Source organism: Hemiscyllium ocellatum, chromosome 11 (assembly GCF_020745735.1).
Source record: "Hemiscyllium ocellatum isolate sHemOce1 chromosome 11, sHemOce1.pat.X.cur, whole genome shotgun sequence".
In the NCBI taxonomy this organism is placed as follows: Eukaryota; Metazoa; Chordata; class Chondrichthyes; order Orectolobiformes; family Hemiscylliidae; genus Hemiscyllium; species Hemiscyllium ocellatum.
Genome location: NC_083411.1, coordinates 63,454,868 through 63,469,992, shown reverse-complemented (window position 1 = coordinate 63,469,992; position 15,125 = coordinate 63,454,868). Strand labels below are relative to the sequence as shown.

At 43.4% G+C, this 15,125-nt stretch overlaps 1 protein-coding gene and 1 pseudogene across 1 annotated transcript in view; one reads left to right on the top strand and one right to left on the bottom strand.

Annotated features, from left to right (window-relative positions):
* The window catches only part of LOC132820039 (sodium- and chloride-dependent neutral and basic amino acid transporter B(0+)-like), a 46,567-nt pseudogene extending 33,630 nt beyond the window's left edge, over window positions 1-12,937 (top strand).
* Window positions 12,938-13,133: 196 nt separating this feature from the next.
* LOC132820038 (sodium- and chloride-dependent neutral and basic amino acid transporter B(0+)-like) overlaps window positions 13,134-15,125 on the bottom strand; it is a 99,775-nt gene continuing 97,783 nt past the window's right edge. Inside the window, exons 20-21 of the mRNA XM_060831959.1 lie at window positions 13,628-14,057; window positions 13,134-13,303 (exon numbers count right to left, since the gene is read on the bottom strand). Coding sequence (XP_060687942.1) covers window positions 13,134-13,303; window positions 13,628-14,057 — 600 coding nt within the window. The remainder of the gene's footprint in view (window positions 13,304-13,627; window positions 14,058-15,125) is intronic.

Below are 15,125 nucleotides of genomic sequence, written 5' to 3'. Positions count from 1 at the left end.
CTTCCTCCAGGCATCGGGTGGTTAGGGTTTGGCGGTGGAGGAGGCCCAGGCCTTGCATGTCCTTAGTGAATGGGGAGTTAAAGTGTTCGGCAATGGGGCAATGGGATTGTTTGAGCGTGTGTCCTGGAGATGCCCTCTGAAACGTTCTGCAAACTGGAGTTCTGTCTCCCCGATGTAGAGGAGACCACATTGGGAGCAATAGACATAGTAGATGATGTGTGTGGAAGTGCAGATAAATCTCTGACAGATGTGGAAGGCTCCTTTGGGGCCTTGGACGGAGGTAAGTGGGGAGGCGTGGGTGGAGGTTTGCAATTCTTTTGGTGGCAGGGGAAGGTGCCAGGATAGGAGGGTGGGTTGGTGGGGGCATGGACTGAACAAGGGAGTTGCAGAAGGAATGGTCTTTATGGACCATGGATAGGGGTGGGGAGGGAGATATATTATCTCGTGCATTCTCAGCTATCCTCCCCCCCAGCCTCATCCCTCTCCCATTTATCTCTCAGCCCCCTTGGCCCACAAGCCTCATTCCTGATGAAGGGCTTATGCCCAAAACATCAACTCTCCTGCTCCTCAGATGCTGCCTGACTGGCTGTGTTTTTCCAGCACCGCACTCTTCAACTTTGATCTCCAGCATTTGCAATCCTCACCTATATATTTGGGAAAGCTAATATAACTTTATCATTTGCTGCAAGGCTGAGTGGATACAAAAGTAGAGATGTTAAGCTTCAGTTATACAGTGCACTGATGGTTCCATAATGTGAGAGTCTGTATACAGTATTGCTTGTATTATGGAAAGAAGGACGCAAATATATTCAAAGCAATTCATAACAGCAGTAACCTTATTAAATTATGTGGAGGTGCCAGTGTTGGACTCGGATGTACAAAGTTGAAAATCACATATCACCAGGTTATAGTCCAACAGCTTCTTTTGGAAGCACTAGCTTTCAAAAGTTTGCTTTGAATTCTATGTCATACGATCTTATACTCCATAACCACCTGATGAAGGAACGGCGGTCAGAAAGCTAATGCTTCCAAATAAACCTGTTGGATCATAACCTGGTGTGTGATTTTAACCTTATTAAATGGTGGAGTAAGCCCCAGGGACAGGATGGCCTACTCCTGAGCCATGTTCCCTTATTCAGATATTTGTGTTGAATGGGAATGTAGTTCATATACTGAGTGGGGAGAGTTGGTAATTTCACAAATCCCATTAATGCAATGTTCCCAGGCAGTTAAAACTGGAGGCAAAGAGTTAAGATGTACATGAGGGGTCATGATGTCTAAATCTAGGATGTATTTAGATTAGATTAGATTACTTACAATGTGGAAACAGACCCTTCGGCCCAACAAGTCCACACCAACCCTCAGAAGAGCAACCCACCCATTCCCCTACACCTAACACTACAGACAATTTAGCATGGCCAACTCACCTAACCTGCACATTTTTGGAGTGTGGGAGGAAACCAGAACACCCGGAGAGTGCTCACGCAGACACAGGGAGAATGTGCAAACTCCACACAGACAGTTGCCTGAGGCGGGAATTGAACCTGGGTCTCTGGCGCTGTGAGGCATTAGTGCTAACTACTGAGCCACCATGCTGCCCATAGGGTCATAAAGTCAGAGATGTACAGCACAGAAACAGATCCTTCATCCATGGTATCAGATATCCTAAATTAATGTAGTCTTATTTGCCACTCTAGACTATTCCTATTCATATATCCATCCAAAAGCCTTTTAAATGTTGTAATTATACCAGCCTCCAAAACTTCCATACACACATCACCTTCTGCATGAAACTGCGCCCCAAGGTCTCTTTGTTCAACAACGCTCCCCAGGACCTTAACATTAAGTGTATAAATTCTGCCCTAACTTACTTTTCGAAAATGCAGCACCTCACATTTATCTAAATTAAACCCCATCTGTCACTCCTCAGCCCATTGGCCCAGATGATCAAGGTCCAATTGGACTCTGAGGTAACCTCTTCACTTATTTGATCACGTGAGATCACACTTGGAACACTGCAGGTAAATTCTGATCTCCCCATTTCAAAAATGACGTTCAGGTGAGAATGGAGAAGAGGGAACACCAACATAATTGAATCCCACACACAAATGAATGAGGGAATATTGAGCATCGAGTTAGAATTGTGTTGGAACAGTTCTGAAGATGAGTTGTACCAGACTGCAATCAATATGTTAGTTTCTTTCTCCACAGATACTGCCAGACCTGCTGATTTTTTCCAGGAATTTCTGTGTTTGTTTCAGATTTCCAGCATCTGTAGTATTTTGCTTTAGTTATGATGTGGAAGTGACAATGTTGGACTGGAGTGGACAATTTCAGAAGTCATACGATGTCAGGCTATAATCCAACAGGTTTATTTGAAATCAGAAGCTTTCAGAGCACTGCTCCTTTATCATCTGATGAAGAAGCTTGTGATTTCAAATAAATCTGTTGGAATATAATCTGACATTGTGACTTCTGAATTTGCTTTAGTTAGAATTGTGCTTTTATTATAAGCACTTACATGTATACATTTTTCAAATCTCATTAAAGTCTGAATTTGAAAGTAAGAGTATGATCATTTTCCTGTGTACCATTTTTGAATTTTCCATTTAATTTTAGGCTGGGATTTACTGGCTAAATTTAATGGATCATTACGTTACGGACTGGATTCTCGTTATAACAGCTCTCCTGCAACTCATCGGTCTCAGCTGGATCTATGGTCAGTCAATCATAAAAGAGACCAAAACAAATAAACATATTAAATTTAAAGTACTTTGTGAAAATTAAGGTTTCTTTAATAAAATCAGACCAAATGAATCAGATGCTGGCAGACGTGTATCAGAATTCACTTGCTCTTCCTGACAATGAAACCTAATTGGTTCCAGAAACCAGCATGAAACACACAACATCATTTTTTGCATCCTTCACTCAGGATCCACTTGTTTTTGCTGGATTTCAGCCAATTTTACTACAGTCATTGTCTTGTTAATTGCTGATACTTGTATTATTGCACAAATCCAAGATCACATAGGGAGTTTATCTTTCTGCTGTTAGATTGCTTCACAAATATGTGATGTACAAAGGTTCCTGACTGACCTTTAGTAGCAGTGATAATATTAGCAGCCAGCTTGCAGTTACTGTGTGTTTGTTGTATGTAGTGAGGCAGCACAGAGCCCAGACTGTGTAAGTATGAGTTTTATAGCAATATAAGTACTTAAGACAATGAGACCATAAGACAGAGGAGTTGAAGTAGGCCATTCACCCCACTGATTTTGCGCCACCATTCAATGAGGTCATGGCTGATTTGACTATCCTTCACTCCACTTTCCTACCATTTCCCCACAATGTTTGATTCCTTTACTGATTTACAATCTATCTTACATGAATAGACTTATATACCTAGCCTCAACAGCACTCTGTGGTAAAAAGAATACCACTGCACTCTAAGAGCAAAAAGTCTTCCTCATCTCTGTCTTAAATATGTAACCTCTTGGTTCTCAGGAGATGCCTTCTGGTCCCAGACTCTAGCATAAGTGAAAACAGCCTCTATTCCTATATCTGATCAAGCACAATCGTTAACAATCATATACTTTTCAAAATAGATCGCCTCTTATTCCAGGAAATTCAAAAGAGCTCAAGCCCAAACTACTCGAACACTCCTGAAAAGAAAGTCTCTCCATATCCGAAATTAATCTCATGAACCTTCTTTGGACTGCCTCCAAAGCCAATATATTTTTTTTGAGGGGGAGATGATGACCTGATGATATAATCGCTGGATTGTTAACCCAGGTACTGCCTTAGGGATCCAGGCTCGAATCCCATCATGGCAAATGGTGCAATTTGAATCATAAAATCTCTGCAATGTGGAAGCGGGCCATTTGGCCCAACGAGTGCACACCAACTCTTTGATAAGCATCCTACCCAGACCCAGACCCAGACCCTATCCCCGTAATCATGCATTTCCCATGCCTAACCAGCCTAGCCTGCACATCCGTGGACATTATAGAGGAACTTAGCACGGCCAGTCCAACCAAGCTGCATAACTTTGGACTGTGGGAGGAAACTGGAGCACCTGGAGGAAACCCATACAGACATGGGGAGAATGTGCAAAATCCACACAGACAGCCACCTGAGGCTGGATTTGAACCCAGGTCCGTGGTGCTGTGAGGCAACATTGCTCACCACTGAATCACTGTGCTGTCCCGTTTTATTGAATTCAATAAAAATCTAGAATTAAGAGTCCAATTATGACCTTGAATCAATGTCAATGATTGAAAAAACCCCTCTGGTTTGCTAATGTCCTTCAGGGAAAGAAACTGCTATCCTTACCTGGTCTGGACAACATGTGACTCTGGACACATAGCAGTATGGTTGACTCTTAACTGCTCTCTGGGATGGACGATAAATTCTACTGAGCCAGTGGCATCCTCATCCCATGGAGGAATAGAAACTGTTCCGAATATTCCAGCCATGGTCTCACTAGTGCCTTGAACATTTATAACAAAGCTTACCTATTTTTGTATTCTGTTTGCCTTGAAATAAAGGCCAACTATCCATTTTCCTTCCCTCATACCCATAAAATTTAAAGGCCAGGCTTTTCAGATTTATGCACAAGGAACCCCAAATCCTTCTGTGCTGCAGCTTTCTGCAGTCTTTTCAGTCAAATAATATTCAACTCCTCTATTCCTCCCGCCAAAGTGTATTACTCACATTTTTCCACTTTATATTCTACCTGGCTAGTTTTTGTTCTTTCACATAACCTATTGTATCTCTCAATAGAATCTTTGTGTCATCCTCACCAAATGCTCTCCCACCTATTTTTGTGATCTGGAAACTTGGTGATTGTATATTTACTTTCTTCATTTCAGTCATAATCGAGGCCCTAGCTCTAATCTCTGTCATACAGTTACAGGTTGCCATCCTGAAAATGTCCCCACTTTGGGCGGCACAGTGGCCCAGTGGTTAGCACTGCTACCTCACAATAATTCTGTGTTGTTTTGTATCTTGAGGACCACAATAGCACAGAATTACTGAGCTGAAACCAATTGCTGAGTTCTGTAGCCATGAAGATGGCCTCAACCACGATCTTGGTTACAAGTCGCACTACATGTGACCCCATTACACTGTTCTGTACCTGTAAGATCTTCCTTACTGTCCAGTTTTGACACCATCACCTTGATAACTTATTATGATCTCTCTACCTTATTTAATGTGTAGAGTTTTGGATTAGTACTTGTTACTTTGGTTAGACCCTCGGCGTGTGACTCTTATACCTACCATGTTATTCCAGTCATCTGGTTTGTCTCCAGAACTACCTTATTTTTAATATTTTGTAATTATCTCTCTTCCTTAATGAATCAGATTATAGATCATCCCTTCACCTGCTATTCAGCTGTTGACACTTTATTCACACCATCTGACACTCTTGATCACCTGCAGAGACATATTATTCAGTCTGTCAACACTCCACTCACACCACTTGTATGATATTTTGATCTCTCTGATTATAAACTCTGTGTCTGTGTGCTTCTCTTTACTTCACCTGACGAAGGGGCAGTGCTCTGAAAGCATTTGATTTCAAATAAACTTTTTGGACTATAATGTGGTGCCATGTGACTTCTGACCTTGTCCACCCAGGCCAACACTGGCAGCTCCATATGTTGTGGTTACAACTTCATTAAAAGCCCGTTAAGTATCCATACAAACACTGTCAGTCTAGAACAACCCTACAGTGTTACTTATATTGATCCCAGACATAGCAGGCAGGCAGGGGGAAGGAGTGTCCTGCCTGATGAGTAGGGATCTAAAGGTTCTACTGCATAGTGTGGTGTTGAGGTGGGATTTCTTCTTACCCCTGGATTGGTAAGATCAGGGCATGACATGACAACCTGGTCCGAGGTTGCCACCTGGATCAGTGCAATCTCAGCCATCTGGAGGAATACCCAGCAGTGAAAGAAGGAAGTCAATGATCTTCTCCACTTTGCTAGTAAGTGCGACCATGTTTGTTATCTCACCCTCACCGTAACTCTCTTGCTATATCCACCTTCCACTGAGTCTCATGCCCTACCAATCTCACTACAGCTTGCAATCTGTCCCCCTCCGCTCACTCACACCTACCCCAATCCCAGACACCATTAATCCTGCAGTCCCTCTGCACTGCTTGTTCACTCAGGATATCTCCCAGCTGCACCTACAGTAACAATTGGGACACGCCCTTTCATCTCCATTAATACCTGCCTCTGTCTCATTTCAGGAAGTAAGCAGCCCACAGTAGAGCAGAAAGACTCAAGCCAGGTGGTGGGCTGACCTTCATTCAGTTCCTAACCCCTTACGTGGTGTAAACACTAATGTTGACCACCCTGAGCAGCTGGTTGCCCATGTCTAAGCACATGGAATTGGTATCAGAGACTGCCCATGACTTACTGTGCCAGCACCCCATTACACCCTCCTTGATTTGACAGAGTCCTGTTGACAACCACAACAAGATTCCTTCCTTTGTGTCTGCACTAAATGGCAAGGAGCGACTGGAATAATATCCCTGGCTGAGGTAGCAAACACACAAAGGCAAAAGGCAAGGCAAGGGAGAGGTGTTGTGAGCATCCAGGCCAGCTCAGAATGAGTGAGAATTGGGACAGCAAGTGACCAGCCTGGAGATGCAGCCTGGGTTCATGCTCTTGGGTGTGCTGGCCGAGGCATTACAATGATAGTCACTGGGGCAGACTGTGGTGCAGTACTGAAGTGTAGAAATTTTCTGAGATGGCCCAGCAAGATATTAGAGACTGGCACATATCAGATCCAATACCATGAATGTAAAGTGTATGTGGCTGGCATCCTTGGAGTATTCTCTGAGACCTCAGTGCCTAATATTTAGGTCATCTGGAGCAGGTAACAAGCTGAATTCACGAGATCCTCACTCTAATCTCCAGGTCAAGTTTTCTCAATGTTGAGCTTGTTAGGTGAGTTTAAGATAGGAAGCTGAATATTAGTTAGGCGTGTTGTACCATTAGCTTGCTGCTTAATAGGGAATAATCCCATTAATTAGGAACTCATCACTGCTGAGTGACAGATTCAGCTCATTGCTTACTGAAAGAATCAAAAAAAATGGTCTTCCCGACATCAGAATTGCTACAGTTCTCATCCAATTCTCGAATAAACCTTGCCAAGCTCACATCATCCAGATCCCGACAAGATACTGCTGTCGATCTTCTATCAGCTCACCAATTCACTATCCATGGTCATACTGTACACCCAGCACAATGGGCTCTCAGGTTATTAAGGAGCCTCATGTGTGGTACTATCTCAAATGTTTGAGCTGATCCAATATAACTGGATTTCTTTAGGAATCCAGCAGCAACCACATGCTACAGCTGCAACATATCACCTAAGTGGTCATCTCTATTGCATTTAACACAATGGTGTATTTTATAAGTTTTAATTAATTACACTTATACCCCTGTTCTTTACATTGGAAACACCCAACTCTTTACCCTTCATTGGTTTCTATCAGTATTAAGCGTATCCCTAACAAGTGATTTGTAATAAGATTAGAGAAAATTAGCCTATTTTTGCTGTTGTTCACATGTTTCTATATTTAGGGTTTGTTATGAACTCTTCACTTTCATATTTTACAAGTCCTTAGCAGAAATAGACCCATTCAGCCCCTCAAGCCTGCTCCACCATCAATACAGTCATGATTGATCTGTTTGTGTTTCAAATTCTAAGTTACCTTCATCGCCCAAGAAGAACTCATTCCAGGAAAAGCTTATGTTTCCAATTTGTGCTGGGATGGACAGACCCTTGTTACTAAAATGAGAGAGAAAGATCAATCAGTTGGTGACAAGAATCAATTTCCTTATCCTGTTTGAAATCTGGAGCAATCCCTTCTCTGGGTTAACCTGTTCATCAGTGCCACCCTGTACAAGATGTACTTCAACAGTAAACAAGCTGCCCTAAAGACAGGACAGAGTGAGTGATGGTGTCTCTCTTCTTCCTTGTTGTTCACAGGGACAAACAGATTCATCAAGGACATTGAGATGATGATTGGGGAAAGGACTTGGCTCTTCTGGCTGTGGTGGAGAATGTGTTGGATTCTGATCTCTCCGTGTTTGCTGGTGGTAAGAAGCTGTTACACATTATTTTGATTTAAACTGAAAATACCCAATCTCTCATTCTGTTTCTGATTTAGTTTTGTATCTTATCCACATTCAGGCAGTCTTAATCTGGTCCTTGACAACATTTGCCCCACTAAGATATGGATCTGTTGAATACCCTGTCTGGTCAGGAGCACTGGGCTGGTGTATGACCATCTTCTGTATTATGTGGATCCCCATCATGGCTGTGGTGAGAGTAGTCCAAGCTGAGGGCCCCACCTTGTGGCAGGTGAGGGACGCTTTGAAATCTTTTAAAGATTAAGGAACACAGAACATAAAATTAGGTTTTGGATCATGATAGATGCAATGCAAAGCACATTGTTTCAAAATCAAAATGTCTTTTTGTTGTCCTTTCACTTATGCTCAGTTCAGTCCACCGTGATACCATCTTGGTTCAGGCACTAAAGCTGGAGTGGACTGGAAGTAGTATCTGTGAATGTTTGAATATACAACTAAAAGAAAGTGGATCGGTCAGCTCAGTTGGTTGGATGGGTGAGTTGGTGATGCTGAGTGATGCCAATCCCTGTACCAGCTGAGGTTACTGTGATGAACTCTCCTTCTGGAACTCTCCCCTTGATCCTCAGGTTAAACCACCATCAATCACCTCGCTCTCTGTTGAGAGAGCAGCCCTGTGATCTGATAGGACTATGGTTATTTCAATGTTACAAAAAAACATAATTTATCACATTTATGCAATTAAAACAAAGATAGGTTTTAAAATAATAAAAGAATTGCACTATTGGAACACATCACAAATATGAACATATCAGGGTGTTGCAGTACCTTGGAAAATGGAGGTCACCTTAATTTAACAAATATAAACAAAAGGTCCACTAAACTCTATATTTTGTATTTCAGTCATGGATCACAGATTGTTAGGTTGATTTCATTAAATTCTCAATCAATTCATACACTATTTATGCACCTTACAAAGTTGGAGTTTGGACTGTTTCAAAACGATCTCTCAGTTTCAGAATGGTGTCTTCTGCATTGCAGATCTTTACGTTTGTCTGGTTGTAATAACAAGTAGTGGCATTAGGTGGTGGGATTCAGTAGTTTTCGAATAAAGTCCACGTGGAACATTTCCTGGTTTCAGTACAGGTTTGTCAAGATCAATCTCACATTTTGTTTCTTCATGCTTTCAATGAGAGAAAAGGCAGGGAGACAGTGAGTTTTGAGGAAGGAATTCCAAAGTCCCGTAATTCAGCAACTGAGGGGCCATCTACTAATGGTCAAACTATTTAAACAGCAAGGGTTCAAAATGCTTGATTTAGACAACCCCACATGTCACAGAGATTTCCAGGAAAGGGTGAGCCAAGACCATGGAAAGATTTGGAAACAAGCAGGAGAATGTTAAACTTGAGTACTTACTGAAGCAGGAGCCAATATGAATTAGTGAGAAAGGAATGATCGATGATCAGGGCTTGATGTAATGAAGAGCACAGATTTGAATTATTAAGTTCACAGAGGGTCGGATTTGGGAGGTCAGCTGAGTTGTTACTTGAATAGGAGAAAGTGAGGACTGCAGATGCTGGAGGTCAGAGTCAAGAGTGTGGTGCTGGAAAAGCATAGCTGGTCAGGCAGCATCCAAGGAACAGAGAATTAATGTTTCAGGCTAAAGCCGTGAGGAAGGGCTTTAGCCAAAAATGTCGATTCTCCTGCTCCTTGGATGCTGCCTGACCTGCTGTGCTTTTCCAACATCAAACTCTTGATTTGCTATTTGAATAGCCAAGTGCCAATGGCATGACTGCATGGGTGTGGATTTTTGCAACAGAGGATTTCTGTAAGTACAGAGGAATCGAATCAGATGATGCAGGCAAAAATATATGGTTTTAGTGCTGTTATGAAAATGTTGTCAGAAGCTCATTTCAGCATCAAAAACAGATCAAAACAAATCGTCACAAGTAGGGTGATAAAGAAAGTTTATGGCGTACTTGCCGTTATTGCTCAGGGAACTGAGTACAAGAATCAGGAGGTCATGTTACAGCTTTATAAGACTTTGCTTAGGCTGCATGACGACTATTGCGTTTAATTCTAGTCGCCACATTACAAGAAGGATGTGGAGGCTTTGGAGAGGGTGTAGAAGAGGTTTACCAGGATGAGGCTTGGATTAGAGGGTATGAGCTCTAAGAAGAGGCTAGAAAAACTCAGGTTGTTTTCTCTGGAGCAGCTGATAGAAGCCTACAAAATTATGAGATGGATAGATAGGGTTGACAGTCAAAATCTTTTTCCCCCCCCCCACAGTTCAAAAATACTAAGAGAAGCATTTAAGGTGAGAGGGCAAAAGTTCAAAGGAGATGTGAGGGGCAAGTTTTTTTACACAAAGAGTGGCAGGAGTCTGGAACAGGCTGCCGGGGTGGGGGTGGAGGCAGATATGATAAAGGCATTTAGGAACTTTTAATTAAAGACATGAATATGCAAGGAATGAAGGGATGTGAACCAATGGCAGGCAGAAGAAAATAGTTTAATTTTGCATCATGTTCGGTACAATATTGTGGACTGAAGGATTAGTGTCTGTACCGTACTGTTCGATATAAGACCAAAGTTATGGTTTGTCTGTCTCAACTACACAAAGTTCACAGAATCTGAGTTGTTATGGTGCAGAAAGAAGCCATTCAGCCCATCATGCCTGTACCAGCCCTCTGAATGTGCAGAAGGCCTTAGTATTATTCCCCGGCTTTTTCCCATAACCCTGGACATTATTCCCATTTCAGTGATTATTCAGTGCTGTCTCTAGTACACCGAATGATTCTGCAATAAAAGATCAAAACAATGGCACTTTTAAAAGGAGGATGACAGACAAAGGCAGTGACCACAGGGTCAGAGAAAGACTGACCCTGCTGTCTGACACAGCAGTGAATCTGCACTATCACTGCTTTTGCTGTTTGAGTTCATGTATCTCTGGACATTAGAGTGCATTTAGGAAAATTTAACAAACAGTGAAATTCACAGCTGACCTTAGAGGAACCTGTGTGGGTGAGCTCACAGCACAGGAACAGACATGTGCATAGTTTGTACTTGTAATCTTGCTGTAAATTTACAGTAGTGAATAGATTGGGTTCTTTCTTAATTATATCTTTTATTGAGATCGGTCTCTTGATTAAATTTTAAAAATATAAACCATAGGTACTAAGTTAGCATGGAGCAGTGTTTTTTTTTAAGAGCAAAAAGATGGTGCTATTTTCTGGGTCTGTAGATTGTGAAGGAGCAACGATGACCTTTAGTTGAGTGAGGTGCTCTTCCTATCAGATGTGGGAGTTTAGGGAGCATTTCCATGTTACTGATGGTTACTTCTGCAGGAAGTGTCTTTGATTGTGAATCCTATCAGATCGCATGGTTAGAGGCAATAAGGAATTTACAAGAGCTAGGGAATATGACGGGTGGCAGTTATAGGAAGCGAGAAAAGCCGCAGAAACATTCAGGTAGATGGGTTAACTCCAGGAAAATTAGGATGGGTAGGCAGGTAGTACAGGAGTCTTCTGTGGCTGTCCCCATCTCACACAAGTATGCTGTTTTGGAAAATGTAGGGGGTGATGGACTTTCCGGGGAATGTAGCACGAACAGCCAAATTTCTGGTCCGGAGGCTGGTTCTCAATGTAATGAGGGGTACGTCAGGTTCCAAGAGATCAATTGTGAGAGGGGACTTTCTAGTCAGAGGCATAGACAGACACTTCTGGGGCCAACAGTGAAAAATCAGAATGGTGTGTTGCCAGGATCAAGGATATGTTGGAGAGAGTGCCGAATGTTCTCAAGGGGGGAGAGGGACCAGCAGGAGGTCATTGTACACTTTGGAACTAATGATATAGGAAGGGAAAAGGATGAGATTCTAAAGGGACAATATAGACGCTTAGGCAGGAATTCAAGAGGAGGTTCTCTAGGGTAGCAATATGTGGAATAACCCTGGTACTACAAGCTAATGAGGGTATGAATAGAAGGAAAGAGCAGATGAATGTGTGGCTGAGGAGATAGTGCAGGGGAGAAGGGTTTACATTAATGGATCAATGAAATCTCTTCTGGGGTAGAAGTGACCTCCACAAGAAGGATGGATTGCACCTGAATGGAAGGGGATGAATATACTGGCAGGGAGGGAAAATTGCTTGAGCTGCTCAGGAGGATTTAAACTAGTAAGGTGGGGGGGGGGGGGAATAGTGGGACCCAGGGAAATAGTGAAGAAAAAGATCAATTTGAGATTGGTTGGGAAAGGTAACTAGTTAAAGCAGGCAAGAACAAAGCAGAAACCAACTACAGGTTGGACTGATAAATTAAACTGTAATTATTTCAATTCAAGAGAGCTAACAGGTGTTAGGCCGGAACCTCGGGGTTCCAGTCTTTGCGAGTTCTTGGGAAGGAGAGACCGCACCAGCTTCTTTAGTTTGGAGCAGAGCACCGTTTATTTTTACAGAATCAAAACTGGCAAACTGTACAATGAATTCTACAGCATGCAATTCATGGAGAAGGCGTTCTAAAACCTTCTGCTCAAATTGCCCCAGTTTTACCCCTCGTGGCCAGTGTTCAACGGTCAGATGTCCACGTCTGGCCTTCCTGTTGGCTACTCGTTCCGGGCAAAGCGTTCCGCTCTCTGGTTGGATGGTTTGAGCTGTCTGGTCTGTTGCTCGGAGCGGCAGTCCCGTAGACATTGTGGGGCCATGGTCCGCTTATTTAATTGTGGTTTACCAGAAACAATAGTTCATTACGATTTAAGTGAGAATTTTCGATGGTTCATTGACACCTCAAATAATCCAATTAACAATGTCTACAGTTACAAATTCCAGAGACGGTGCAATTGAACGGCTGTCTATCAGCTAGCCTCTGTCTACAAGATTTAGGAGGCCAGGCAGTTTCCAGTTCATGGTGATCATGATAGTTTAACCATTTCAGGCCCGGTATTAGGAAGCACTTGTTACAGTTATAGTTTTTACCCTCCTAGATCTAGTTGTGCCACCCCACTTGGTAAAGCTACCCCCAACACTCCTCCCTTGGCCTCTATTGAGGCCTCACCTCCCATGCCGTAAGAAATCGCAACACCACGAGGCGACCGGGGTCTGGTGTGCCGGCAGACGCCCCCACAGACGTCCCTTTGTTGTATCCGAGCACGTTGTCTTTACCAGAATCACCGGTTCTAGGGAGACAGTCATGTTGGGATGAAGGGTGCCCTACGCAACACGCCGCAAACACAATTTACAAATAGACAATTAAACTACAGCAAATCTAAGTTAATAGATAAAACAACTCCGGCAGGCTTCTGCGGAAATGACAAAAGCACAGAATTAATCAAGCATGGCAAAAACATGGCAAAAAGACAAATAGAAGCACTGTACGCGAGTACATAACAGTCGCAAAAGATTTGGAGTGGAGGAAATTAAATAAGTAAGGTGTCCGCAGAACGCAAGTCTGTAGTCCAAAGAACACCCAAGTGTAAACATGTTCTGTAAATTGTGAAACGGAATAGGATTAGCACACTACCAGCAGCTAGGTACCTGCTAGCGAGGGAAAACCCAGTGAGAAACTGTACTGTGCCCGGTGTTCCCGCAGATCAGAATGCTCCACAGGCCAGCAGCTCAGTCCAGACGTCCGACACGGAAGACAGAGGCCAGAGATCTTATTAAAATGAGAACGTGGGCCACCAGTTTCCGATGTCAATGCGCGGACTGTGCCTGTCTTTAGTTTCCCCTCGCCCGAGGGATCGTACCCGTCATTGGCTAACCAGTCGTACTGCATTGAATTGTAGATACCGACATCCGTTTCACCGCCGTCAAGAACGGACACAGGCAGTGGCAACGGCTCAATAGTGTGTTCTGTGGCCTCGAGACCAGCTGAAGCCAACCGGGAGTACTGGAGATTATGTAAAAATCGCTTGTGTGAACAGCAGTGTTTCGAGTCCCGGGCCAACGTACATTCAACCTCCCACTGTATGAAAGGATCAAATTCACATATCCCCAGGTCAATGGGCAAAATAAGTAGGGCGATCCATTGGACAACCAGACCACATTCATTGTTTATAAAGGAGAAAAGTTAGTACTGAGTAGCATCAAGAGCAGAACCGTAGCGCACCACCGTGGGCGACGCGATCGGATGAACTCGAAAGAAAGCATGAGACCGCTGGCATGCACCGGAGAGATAGTATTTAGTACGCCTGCACCCGTAGCCCATTCAGAGGTGGTAGTGCATCACTGGAGAGAATAACCGCCAGATTCCCCACTCGCCTGGCTTCCCATCGGGAGGCGTTGAGTCACTTAATGCAACCGGCCGCACGGAAAACCGGCTCCACGGTTCATGAATGGAAGTCACCTTACAGCATGTACTCCATATGTCCCTCCGTTTGTAGGAGATCACACGCAGGCTGTCGTGTACTCAGAGTTGGTGGCGGCGCAGCATCTGTTGAGGAGTGCAGAGCCCAGCGTATGGGGGTTCGGTTGAAAAAGTAATGATACCACATTACATTTAAACCAGGGAGATGGGGCTGCAGAAATGTGGTGAAAAGAGTCCTGCCATCCCCAGGGTGGCATTTGGTGAAATCAGCCAGAAAACATCCTCTAGTATGGGAAAAGAAAAGCATTGTATTTAACAACCGCCATTAGCACATTCCTGTGAAGGCGGAGCCATGGGTGAGTGATCTCGAAAAGCTCCTTGCTATTAGACTCAACGGACATCACCATGCCAGTACTCCTGGATGTGAAGTCTTTAGTCATCTAGTAAAAGAAAGAGGGGCGCAGTGCGAAAGTCCAATGCATTCACTAAGACTGCCCCCACCAGTTGTGCAACAGAACTGGAGAACCAGACATCAATCAGGGCAATGGTAAAAAAGTGAAGGTAGGCTTAACCTAACCTTTCTCATAGCTCATGGACTGTACGAAGCCGTCACCTAAAAACAGAGTGACCCAGTGTGAGGTAAAAGGAATGGTCCCGTCTAAAAGGAAGAAATAGTACCTTGTACAAAGGAGGACCAGAGCAGTTTGTGAACTCCAATCAGAGAGA